Genomic DNA, 13376 nt, shown 5'->3' with positions numbered 1-13376 from the left:
AATTATGTTCCATCATTCTATCTCTGGCCGTGGATTCATTCTTGTCACTGACCCTCGGGATCTTCTCATGTCTCCACGGCCTTGTCTGCATACTTCCATAAGGCTCCTGCCTCCTTTCTCTTTTCCCTTCTGTCACATTCAGAGCAGAACCACAAGTGACAAAAGGCACAGATTGGACACTTGTCTGCTTCCCTCAAGTTTTGATGGGAAATGTAGGCAGCTTGGCGGAATGTTGGACAAGTGACAGTTGAAAAGTCCATTGGACAGCAGTCAGAGAGTGAAGCTGCGAGACCAGGATGCCTACATTTCCCATCAAAACTTGAGGGAAGCAGACAAGTGTCCAATCTGTGCCTTTTGTCACTTGTGGTTCTGCTCTCAGATATCGCCCAGCTATATTATAGTGTTATTGAGATGCCCACAAAAGTGGGGGGATATTTGGAGAAGGTGTAAGGAAATAATGCCTAGTGGATTCTTCAATAAACAGTGGGGTTTACATTTGTCAGACCCAAACCTTGGAAAAGTGTTTCATCACTTAATTGTTTTTCTGGTTAGTAGCTATGCAGGCTGCTGCTCAGCTCAGTATTTTTACATTTATTCTTGATCTTTTGCTACCAGATTGGTTAAGCAAAACAATCTTTTGCATTTCCTTTAGGAATGATTCTTATATGACTTGTTGTGCCTGGATATGAATGCAGAAACTGTGTGACAAACATGAAATGTCTCTGCATATATTATTATTCCCCCCATCCCGCTTCAACCACAAGCATAGAACAAAGAGTAACAAGTCAAACAAGTAATGATCTACGTTGTAGCTCTCTTCCCAACAACAAATATATTAGGAGTATCCAAAGGAGAATATGAAAGGGCCAGGCTAACACAGCTAGAGTCATATCCATTTTTCTATAAACTTTATTTTTTGTTTAGCTCCCATATGGTAGAGGGAGTCTGTTCATCCTTATGAAGTTAGTGCTATTCTTATTTTGTAAGTATTATACTGAGACTCTGAGGCAGAGACCTCTTGCTCAGCTTAATTCCAAACGTTTTTGGTATTTTATATATATATTTTTAAGATGGATAGCTGTGTTAGTCTGTCTGTAGCAATAGAATAGAGCAAGGTATCTGAAGTGAGCTGTAACTCATGAAAGCTTATATCCTACCACAAATTTTGTCAGTCTAATAGGCACTACTGGATTCTTCTATATTTTATTATTAAGTGAAAAACTAGACAAGGTCGAGTAGCACCTGGATTCAACAGAAGAGGAAAGACTGGTGGGCAACAATTCAGCTTTCCAAAGTAATGTTTCCTGTACTTGTATATTATGTCAGAAATTGGTATACAGATGAACCTTCCTGTGGGAGTGAAGCATGTGTTGTGATGTATCATCAGCCAACTGCTAATCCTGGTTTAGGAGGGCCTTATCTTTACCAATGGAATGATGACAGATGCAACATGAAGCACAATTTTATCTGCAAATATGCTCCAGGTAAGCAATGTCAAAGCCAATCTTCATATGTAATTTATGTTTAACATTCCAAAATAGCTTTTGGTTGTAAATTATAGCTTTAAAATCTTAAACCATCTCATAATAAAGAAGACTAGACAGACCAGATATCTCTATAGATATCCTGTTAAGATCCAGGCAAACTAATGGCCACTCATATCAGTAGTCCAATCACCTCAGTAATAGGGGGGAAGAATTAATGTGAGAGACTCTCAAGGACTTGTGGTGGGCATCTCATTTTGCCCTTCCCTGAACGCTCCCATAGCCCCTCTTCTTTTTCTACTTCCTTATCTTTTACCTACTGAGCAGCAAATCTACCTTTATCTACCCCCCTATCTTCAGCTTTCTCACTTCACTCCCCTGGCTGCCTCTGCCCAGGAAAATTATAGTTGAGTTATATAGCACCGGCCACTAGGCTGGGGCCAGTTGTGGGGCGGGGAACCCAAAACAACTTGTGGGGGCAACTCTGTATCCTCTGCCCCACACGATTTTCTCTTTCTCTCCTCTTGGCAACCCCCATATCCTCATCTTTTCCTGCTTCCTTCTGTCCTTCCCTGCTACCCACCCACCTACCAAGCTATGTTTTATTCCCCCCCCCATTTTCATCTATAAATAATATCTATTTACTTCATTCCTTATCTTTCTTCACAATGGGGACACAAAGCTGCTCACATAATTCTCCTGTCCTCCATGTTATCCTCACAACGAAAACCCATGAAGCAGGTTAGTTGGAATAGATGTGATTGGTCTAAGGTGCTTCCGTAGCACAGTAAGGATTTTAACCTGGGTCTCACAAATTCTAGTCAAACTGTAACCACTACACTACACTGACTTTTGTGGCGTGGCTCCTGTTGAACAGTAGCAAAGCCACTCCTGGGTGACTCATGCAATTTCCAAGGTATCAAGTTGCCTGGTGGCTGCTGCTGGGCCTAGCCACAATGAGTCCTCCCTCAATGGTCAAAACAGCCCTGCCCCCTTCCTGTGCCTTTCAATAACATAAACAAGGCTGGAAAGCTGGCAATATGGTTGTGGATGACATATGTTGTGAGAGCAGCTATTGTGGTCCTTTCATATGTTTCTACTTGCATAAGAGCTCTAGCACAACTGGAATTTTTGTGCAGGATCCATCGCACTGCAAATTGCCTTGGCTCCTTGCAGAAAAGTAAGGAAAAGAATGCAGTAAGAAAATAGTATATAATAGGCATCTTCAGTTGGTTGTGTTTCAGGTCAAAACAGGCATACAAAGAATAGTACCTGTGTCCTAGCACTGCAATGGATCTTACAGTTTACACATTTGAGGTTTCTTTTTCTTTGTCATAGTCATGGCACATATACTGTGGTTTAGCTGTGATATGGCATGTTTTATGTATGAAAGTTAGAGTTCCCAGGTCCCCTGGTTGAGGGCTTCTCCGCTCCCAGTCCCCACCCACTCCACTGCCTCTTATCTGGCCAGCAGGAGGGGGGAGGTGCAGAGAATGGGAATGGGAACTCCAGAGTGCACTCTGGAACCTTTGTTGTTGAACTGGGAATGATGTCATTCCCAGCATGACAATGAAGGCTCCAGAGTGCGTACATGCTTTGTGTGCATGCATGGTAAGTTTTCCCTGCCATGCCCTCCCAAGACCACCCCCCATCCCCCAATTTGGGCCCCAGGGGAACTGGCAACTCTAAGAAGGTACAGGCTATGGTGTGACCATGGCAGGCCTGCTACTCCTCCTAAAAAGTAATCAAATAAAAAAGTGTATAAGAATCGGATAATTCTGTCCTGTGTTTAAGAGAGCACCTAAGCTTTTCCAGAGTTTGAGTCCACTGTTGAAGTCAAGAGTAAATAAACTGGGCAAGTACATAAAAGTCCTGAAACATAGTTAGAGACCCAGCAGGAGGGAAACACCATTTTTCAGAGGTATACCACATGTTTTTCATGCAGTAGTTCCCAGGTTCAGTCCCCATTTTGTCCAATTACAGGATCCTATTTTAATGGTGTGAAGAAAGCTTGTTCTCTGTGTGACACTCCGGGGAACCACTGACAGCCACAGGAAACAATTTATATCATGATGTACCAATGATATAAGACAACTAGCTTCATATGATCACAACTATTCCTGCTCCCCTCAGCAAAACATGGCATCCCCTGGAGCATGATAGTTACTTCCTTTCAATCTGTTGAAAGAGGAGGTTAAGATTAAATACATGATACAGTTTTAAAAAACAAACAAACCCTGAACGTTGTTTATCTTTCAACATATGGCAGTGTGTGCAAAACAATGTAAACCATCTGATTTTTTTTTCATTGTTGACCCATTGATTTAACAGATGACATCCTTGAAAAAGAATTAGGAGATAGAGCAGATCCAGATTATGGTAAGAAACATTTGGATTGAATTGCAATGGTGAAGCAATATCATCTCATTCATCATTTACAAAGTTCAAACAATCATATAAATTAGAAAAGCAGAGCAGCAGTAGAGTAGAGGGACAACTAACCCTATAGTGAGTAATATTTGCAATGTATATTTTTATGAGCAGATAGATGTATTTCAAAATACTGTAGGTTGTAACTCCTATTCCAGATGTGATCCCAGTGGCACAATGAAGTCCTGTAGACAACTGTATCTCCTACCCTTGATTTGCTTTTGAAGCTGATGAGCTGTGAAGTCGGCATTGTCTTTTTGAAGTGCAATAATGTGAACAGATACTGCAACACAGAAAATAATTTTTCATTGTTAAAACGTTTAATTTCCTTTTCAGAAATGTCAGCAGCCCAAACAACAGTGCCATCAGGGAAGCCTCATGATTCAAGCAATCCAGAAGACAATTTTCCTGTGGTTGTTACTGAAACTGGTAATTGATACACATATGATTTTAAAATTTGAGTCATATTTTTGCATAAGTCGTAGATCAGGCAGACGTGCAATTTCTGTTTATTACTAATATGAATAAAGTGACTGTACTCCCAGAACCTAAAAATGGAACTGAGCTCCAGGATAAAATATCAAGATGTTGTTCCAGTAAACAGCATTTTTAGCAAAGCCTAATAAATTTTTAAAGGAAAATGCTAGAAAGTACAGATAGTCAACGTTAAGCACGTTTTTCTATCCATTCTGCCAAACCCTTTCTCTCAGAAAATATTTTCTCTTCCTCTAGGGCCACACAGAAGCAAAGAACCTGCATTTAGATTTACATTCCCAGGCTAGGTTCTCTGTGCCATATTTTAAGTGAATAGGTCCTGGCATAATTCATGAACATGATCTTTCAAAAAGCTTTATTCATAAAGAAGTTTTAGAGTCATAGCTTTTGGGGATTTTGACAGTAGTTTGCTGTAGTAGTTTGGAGATGTGTGTAATTCCAAAGATGTGTCAGTCATCTGTTTTGTGATCATTCCCAAACCAGGGAAATTTTCTATCACAAGAAAGTATCCAGGGTTAGCCCAAGATTCCCATATGAACATTCAGCTTCCATTATGCCACTTTGAAAATATGCTTATATATGTTTTAATTCTTAGCATTTCTATTATGCTTTGGTGTGAAAAGTGCTTCATATAAATTGTGATAGTAATCCTTACAGAACCTCCATATTGCAAATGGAGGATTGCGGCTGAGAGACTAACATCCCCTCCCCCCAATGAATTTTTAGCTGAGATGAAATTTTAACTAGTGACATGCCAAACCACAGCTCATTTTTTTAGGCACAATGTACAGGCTATACATGTAGCATCTGAACAATCATTGTGTGCAGTAGATGACAAAAAGAATAAATTTCATTTCTTTTGATTTTTTTACATCTGCTGTAGAAGCTATAAGCTAGGGTTGACAAATTCTTGGTGGTGGCTGGAGATCTCCCAGAATTGCAGCTGATCTCCAGACCATAGAGAACAGTTCCCCTGGAGAAAATGGCTGGTGTGGAGGGGACAATCTCCGGCATTATACCATGACAAGATCCCTTCTCTCCTATCTCCCCCCCTTCCAGCTCCACCCTAGAATTCTGAAGGAATTTATTTATTTATTTATTATTTATGTCATTTATAGTCCACCTTTCTCACTGAGGGCCAAGCTACAAATGACGAATGACACTTGAACAGCAAGTGGATTGAGTGGAGTGCAAGTGAACAGGGAGAAATACACTTGCTGTTCAAGTGTCATTCGTCACTTGTAGCTTCGCCCTGAGACTCAAGGCGGATTACATAGTGTGAAATTAGTACAATCAGTAGCAAGGACAAAGGTAGGCATTTCCATACAGTGTCAAGGACATTTCCATGAACAATGTCATAGGGTAGATGAATACAAGTTTACAAATACATAGCATTAGCAAGGATCCAATACAGGGCTGAAGGATTGCTGAAACAGAACATAATCAATTATAGGATTGCCGTTAGACAACATGAAGCACAAGCAGTATATACGAGTACATATTCAAAGCAACAGATAATATGTAAAGCAACATAATGGTGCAGCCCATGGTTCCCAACTCATTCGTGAAACATCCGAGACCCCCTCCTTACAGTACCGCCCTCCTATTAGCGAAACATCCAAGACCCCCTCCCTACAATATCAACCTCCTATCTGAGTAAAAAATTTCACAACCCAGAGTTGGCAACCTTACTAATAACCTTGAATTACATATTCACACTTTGAAATCATTACACTGTATTATTATTGATTACAAAAACAGAATAACTATACACGAAGTCAAAAACGTTAATGAGCATAACCTAATTTTAGGCATGACATATTTTCAAATAAGCTTCCAGGTATTTTTGTTGAGTAATCCCTGCAAAGTCTATTGCTGAGTCCACAGTCCTTTGTAGGGCTGGGATTGGTGAGCGCTTGAAGATTCTGCTTTGGGGGGATTCAGTTGCTAGGAGAAGAGAATGCTGTGTAGTTCCTGTGTGTCCTGGGTCCAGCCACATAAACACTTATGGCATGAGCAGGCCTAGAAAGTATAGGACTCTGGCTTTTCCCTTCAAAGCTTGCCTAGAGACAGCTCCATCTTCCTCCAGCAGCTGAAGCCCTAAATTCAGCACTGCCTGTTTCCAGCCAGCTTTGCTAAGACAGGTACAGAAAAGAAATGTTTGATTAGAAACTTTTCACAATACTTGTGTGTTCTTGCTCCCATCCAGCATGGTTTTCATACGTTGAAAAATAAAAGGGTAGCTTTAGCCCCACTCCCAGCAAGTGGGATGGCATCCCACCCTGCCCTCCATTTTGAGCACTTGTGGCTAGTATGATTATGGCTGCAATCTTAAGAACATTTACCTGGAAGTAAATCCAACTGAATAAAATTGTACTTCTGAATAGATCTGCTTAAGTCCCACTGAGATAAGTTGTGCTTAAACACAGAAAATTAATGGCAGAATCCTTAAGAAACAATTTTCAGACTTCATACTTTGAAAGAATCCTTTCCGTTGGTTGTTGTGGGTTTTCTGGGCTGTATTGCCGTGGTCTTGGCATTGTAGTTCCTGACGTTTCGCCAGCAGGTGTGGCTGGCATCTTCAGAGGTGTAGCACCTAAAGACAGAGATTTCTCAGTGTCACAGTATGGAAAAGATGTAGGCAGGTCATTTGTATCTACTCAGGAGGTGTGGGGTTGAGCTGAGTCATCCTGTAAGAGTTTCCCAGGGTGTGGAATGCTAATGGTGGGAGGCTTCACTGTATCCTGAGGAGGTTCTTTTGCATATGGATTGGTGCTTGATGTGCTAATCTTCTCTGCAGGGCTATTGTCGAGTATAGAGTGTTTTGTTAGTCTGGTGTTTTTCAGAACTGGAAACCATGCTCTGTTCATTCTTAAGGTTTCTTCTTTCCTGTTGAAGTTTTGCTTATGCTTGTGAATTTCAATGGCTTCCCTGTGCAGTCTGACAAAGTAGTTGGAAGTGTTGTCCAGTATTTTGGTGTCCCGGAATAAGATACTGTGCCCTGTTTGAGTTAGGCTATGTTCAGCCACTGCTGATTTTTCAGGTTGTCCAAGTCTGCAGTGTCTTTCATGTTCTTTTATTCTTGTCTGGATGCTACGCTTTGTGGTCCCGATGTAAACTTGTCCACAGCTGCAGGGTATACGGTATACTCCTGCAGAGGTGAGGGGGTCTCTACTGTCTTTTGCTGATCGTAGCATCTGTTGTATTTTTCGGGTGGGTCTGAATACTGCTTGAAGGTTATACTTTTTCATAAGACAACCAGTTACTTCCAATGGGATAACGAATTCTATGAACAGATGGATGGGGTGGCCATGGGGAGCCCTCTCAGCCCAGTTATAGCAAACTTCTACATGGAACATTTTGAAAAAACAGCTCTAGAATCAGCACCCCACAAACCTAGTGTATGGTTCCGGTTTGTGGATGATACATTTATCATTTGGAGCCATGGGGAGGAAGAATTGATGGGGTTTTTGAATCATCTCAACAACATCCACCGGAACATACAATTCACAATGGAGAAAGAAATCGAGGGAAAACTCCCATTTCTGGATACCTTGGTCATCCGCAAAGCAAACTTTCAGTTAGGTCACAAGGTCTACAGGAAACCAACTCACACTGATCGGTACTTACACAAAAACTCCAATCACCACCCCCGACAGAAAAGAGGCATAATGAAAACATTAGTGGATCGCGCAAGACGGATATGTGAGCCGCACTTTCTTAATGAGGAAATTAATCATCTAAACCACGCACTTCAGGCAAATGGCTACTCCAGAAATGAAATCCGAAGAGCAATCAAACCCAGGATGAATCAAACAACCAAGGAAAAACAGTCTCCTACAGGAAAAGTGTTTTTGCCATATATCAAAGGAATTACTGATCAGATGGGAAAGCTTATGAAAAAGCATAACCTTCAAGCAGTATTCAGACCTACCCGAAAAATACAACATATGAAGAACTCTCCTACAGTTGCATGTGGGTTAGCGGTAGGCAAGTTTTAAGATTTTTAACAACAACATTCAGTTTATATACTGCCCTTCAGGACAACTTCATGCCACACTCAGAGTGGTTTACAAAGTGTGTTATTATTATCCTCACAACAATCACCCTGTGAGGTGGCTGGGGCTGAGAGAGTTCTGAGAGAGCTGTGACTGACCCATGGTCACTCAGCTGGCTTCAAGCAGAGGTGTGGGGAATCAAACCCAGTTTTCCAAATTAGAGTCCTGCCACTCATAACCACTACACCAAACTGGTTGTCTGCTGTTACCAATCACCTCTTCAAGAATATCATTGAAACCTAAAAGCAATACACTATTCTGTGGCACTAACTAACATTTGTGTTGTAAAACATTCCTAAACTATAGTATGCATAATTCTGTATGTGAACAACTGGCTCAAGAAATCTTTCTCTGATTGTGCTCAGTTGTATGTAATGAGAGCAACAATAGAAAAATTAAATGTAGTTTAGTCAAATAGAAATAGTCAATATAGATAGTCAAATTCAATATAGTTTAGTCTATAGTATAGAACACTATAACCTCAAATAAAAAAACATTAATGAGACTCTTTTTCTTATAGGTTTAATTCCCAATCTAATTTATGTTGTCATACCAACTATACCACTGCTGCTGTTGATATTAGTGGCTTTTGGGACTTGCTGTTTCCAGATGTTGCATAAAAGGTAAATAATATATATAGCCAAGTTTGGATCTTGGGGTCATGCACTGTGAAATCCATACTTCCATTTGCAAGCTATTCACGTTCATGGCCATTCTACATGCAATGTAAAACCATTCACATTTTCATTGCAAAATTAATTTTGTTCCAGTGGTATATATTAGAGTAACAGAAAACATATTTAATAGTGCATCCAGGCAATTGGAATGGATTCACATATTACAGTATCTAATGATGTGTGCATCCAACAAAATATTTTTGCTCCTGGATATTTACTGCAAAAATAGCATTCTGCTACAATGGCTAGAAAAAGCCACCTTCCCCATATGTATGAAAAAGGTTTAAGAAGAATAGCAGGCTGGCCCTGTACTTGATGTATTTTGGTATAGTGACTCCTCATCTTAAAACTGGATTTATTATCTTTTCTACTCATTTGCATATCTGTGCAAACTTTCTTTTGAAAAGCCTGCTTACCATGGAGCCAAGATTCATGACTGTTTTCCAAAGCTGGATTTGCTCACTCCCCTCATCCATATTTTGCACACTGTGCAGGATATTATGGTTGTTGTACTATACTGTAAGAAGCCAGTGCATTTAGTGTCATACATGGAGGAGCAAGATCAAGATGGAGTTAGGTACCACTCTCAACATAGGGCTTCCACTGAAACCAGCAACACTATGTTTAATGTTTCCCTATATCATTTCCTCCTTGCCTATGTCAGTAGAACCCAATGATGTGAATGTGAGATATGGACATTTTTTATTTATTTTTATTTATTATATTACATTTGTATTCCACTCTCCCTGAGAACCAGGCTCAGAGAGGATCATAGTAGAAATATAAAACAGGTAGCATAGCAATTAAAACACTTCAGTAAAAACATCACAGAATTCTTGTTGCACAATTCCTCTATGTACAAGAACCCATGGGGGTGGGTGACAAACTGCTTGACATTCAGCAGACCAGGGGAGATCATATCCCGCCCCCCTTGTGGGAGGTCGATTAGGGGATTGGTCAATGATACAGGAAAGTCAGAATAAAATCTGAGTAAGGTAAAGTTGACATAGTATTCTGATTCCAATGGACTTGCTGTGCTAATAGTATCAGATGACTCTGGCCCAAGATGCCTTCCTCTGAACCACTTGTGTCAGGAGAAGGTCACTTGTGCCAAAAGAAGATGCTGCTGCTATCAGAACAAATCCATAGGATTCATTTGCCTGTGGCAAGCATGCATCCACCTTGAGGGAGGGGTTTGCAGCCATGTTATTCTTGCTCCTATAGAGACAACAACCAATGATGATACCCCTTGTAACATTAAAAGTCAAAATAATGGCATGGGAAACTCTATATTGTCTTCCCATTAAGGTGGCAATAATGCCAAGCATTCCACCTGTGCTTCATGGCAACCAACACCTCATTCATGCTTAGCTACTTTCCTTTCCTTTCTTCCAGGGAAGCAAGGAGAAACTGCTTCAATGACACATCTCCATTATCATCTGAATGCCTTGCAGAAAGTTTAGATTCTAACTTGGTACATTTCTCAGTTTGTATGATTGTATTTCAAAGTTGGAACTATAATTCCTGAAAAATTTCCTCAAACTATTATATGCTCATGCCAGAAAAGTTGCAAAAGGAAAACTCCTGACCTGATATTTTTGTCCGTTTCATTCAGCTAGAAAGTTATTATTATCTATACTAGTTAGTGATGTGTGTTATAACATAGTTTCCTTCAACACATACATTGTTACAGCAGTGGTGTAGAAGCCTATAGTAATGGAGCAATGCCTTTACATGCAATGTTGGGACCCAGGCATAGCATATGAACAATAGAATGAGAAGTCGACACCACTTTATTAATTAGAAGATGCAGTGACGTATTAGGTCCCATCCCAACATACTAGTTATTGGTAGATATTTGTGGGATTTTGCATCAGTTCTAAGCAGGTTTGGATCACATTATTAATGGGGGAAAAAACCTCATAACTTCACAGGTAAGTCTAACATACTCTTGGTGTTAAACAATTTAACATGAGAAGCAGTATCTAAAACCTGGGAATCAGTTATGTTCTTTGGGTTGGAACAACAAAAACATGAGTGGAACTTCAGTTATGGAATGAATCTTTCTCTCTTTCCTTTCATCTTCTATCTCCTGTCAGTCCAGAAAAGCTGCCTGCGAGGGTAAGGAGACTCAGAAATGGTTTAGGATATACAATGGCAGTCCACAATGGGAAGGGAGGATTAGGAGAAACCATTTCCTCCTCTTACACAAATTTAAATACACTCCCACTCATGGAAAGTGAATCCAAACCCTTTGTATGGTAGACAACCTGATCTAGCATAGTCCTGGAATGGGCATCTACCTCCATAATTCCATAGATGAACTGTGCAGGTCCATGAAGCAATGCATTCCCTGTAGAATACCTTGGTATGCTCTCTTAGCATGAAATGTTAAGACTGAAATCAATTACAGCTATATACATAATGTTTTTTACAGGTGACCAAAAAAAAAGCATATACAGTAGTAGAAGAAATTCTGCATCTATTTGCAATAGCTCTTTCTACCTTATCATTGATTTTTCACTTGATCCTTACGAATAGATGTCCTCTGTAGAAATAGATATCCTTTAAAACTATAAACATGCACATGTTTTTGATTTTTCAGTAAAGGAAGAACAAAAACTAGTCCGGACCAGTCTACACTATGGATTTCAAAGAACCCAAGGAAAGATAGTAGCATGGAGGTATAGAGATATGACTGAAAAGCAAGCAGGAATAACATTTTTTTACATGCAGGATCTCTTTTAATGTCATGTCAGATATTAGCTTGGAATGGCTTGAAATTGCAAAGGATCAGCAACATGAACTGGAAGCTCCCCCTTGAGGCAACTGTTCAAATCTTTTTTTATATGCAATGTTTTATTTTTAATTCAGCAGTAAAACATGCCACTTTCAAAGGAAAGAATGCATTTATTTTGCTAAGGAAAATGACTGCACTACAGATAGCAAGGAGATGGACTGAGCATTTGGAATATCTATGGGAAAATGTTAACTGTATGTGTCAATTCTAAAACAATTGTTTCTAGTTTAAATTTAACTTTCCCCCCCCTTGTTAGTTCCCCATACAATGTACCTTAATTGATGTGCTGTAAATTCAGTTAATATAAATTTACAGTGTAACAAAGTAATTTATCTTTGCATAAAAGTTTGATAAAATATTGATTGTATGAGTACTTTTATGGTGTCAGAAGTGATTTCACTGTTATTCTACCTTTCATCTACTTCAATAAAGGTGCTTAACAGTGCCTTGAGATTGATCTGCAATTAAGAATGTACAGAGTTGATGCATAAGAGTGGTAAATGACCAGACCTTTGGTGTTTGATGAAGTTTGAGGAGCCCTCCTCCATTACTCCCCAATTTCCTTCTCCAAAATCTAAAATCAGACAATTCTTTTAATGTTACTATTATGTTTATTTTATGCTTTTCATTGTCTTTTGGGGGTAATCTATTTTAATCAATTTAAATGTGGTCTTTTATGTGAAAAAATAATTTCCATTTCCCACAGCTGTAAAAGGGCTTACATTAAGAGCTATTGTTTTGGTTTCCCTCTCTATGGCAAGGTAGAATAATAAGGAACGTTCATCTGTCCTATGTGAATCAGTGGTGATTAAAGGAATGCTTCCTGTCCTCTATTCTAAGTGCCAGTGGATACAACTGTAAACAGAACTGCACATTTAGTAACTTTGTTTTAATTAGCAGATGTACCTTTTTCTTTGCACACAATGGCAAGCACCATCCCCTTCCATTCAACTGGATATGGCCCTATGGATCATTCTATGAACAATTAGCACCCTTTGTCTGCAAACTATTTGAAACCATTAACCTAATTAGAGAGAAAGATCTAGTTGGTCTTTAAGGTACTACTGGACCTGAATCTTGCTATTCTACTACAGACCAACACAGCTACCTACCTGAAACTAAGGCATGGTAAGTCCAGATTCATTGTTACAGATTTCTTTTTTTGTTTGAAATTTTTAAAATATTTCCAAAATAAAAAGGGTACAGAAAAAACAGGGGGAGTTACAGGGTCCAAGGAGGGGTAGGATTTTGCACTACAAGAGTTACTAAAATACAGAGTACGCAAAACATATCTTAATCAGTGTTAGTCAATATTAAAATAAAGAATACATATACTATTCCAGCTACTGAGTATTTTCACCTTTATTTTCAGAAACCAAATACATTATGCAGCCAAATACATTATGTTACAGATTTCTTAGAGGACACTTGG

The 13376-nt window shown here is 39.4% G+C and overlaps 1 protein-coding gene across 2 annotated transcripts in view; it reads left to right on the top strand.

Annotated features, from left to right (window-relative positions):
- Positions 1 to 12232, top strand: part of CHODL (chondrolectin) — a 37732-nt gene extending 25500 nt beyond the window's left edge. Inside the window, exons 3-8 of one of the 2 annotated variants that reach the window (XM_054974330.1) lie at positions 1327 to 1484; positions 3816 to 3863; positions 4251 to 4343; positions 8988 to 9090; positions 10540 to 10618; positions 11750 to 11834. In XM_054974330.1, coding sequence (XP_054830305.1) covers positions 1327 to 1484; positions 3816 to 3863; positions 4251 to 4343; positions 8988 to 9090; positions 10540 to 10618; positions 11750 to 11752 — 484 coding nt within the window. In that variant the 3' untranslated portion in view covers positions 11753 to 11834. Of the gene's footprint in view, positions 1 to 1326; positions 1485 to 3815; positions 3864 to 4250; positions 4344 to 8987; positions 9091 to 10539; positions 10619 to 11749 lie in introns of both variants that reach the window. The other variant, XM_054974329.1, reaches the window with a different exon arrangement.
- The last annotated feature ends 1144 nt before the right edge of the window (positions 12233 to 13376 follow it).

Source organism: Eublepharis macularius, chromosome 3 (genome assembly GCF_028583425.1).
Source record: "Eublepharis macularius isolate TG4126 chromosome 3, MPM_Emac_v1.0, whole genome shotgun sequence".
Lineage (NCBI taxonomy): Eukaryota > Metazoa > Chordata > Lepidosauria > Squamata > Eublepharidae > Eublepharis > Eublepharis macularius.
This window is presented reverse-complemented; position numbering and strand designations above follow the sequence as displayed.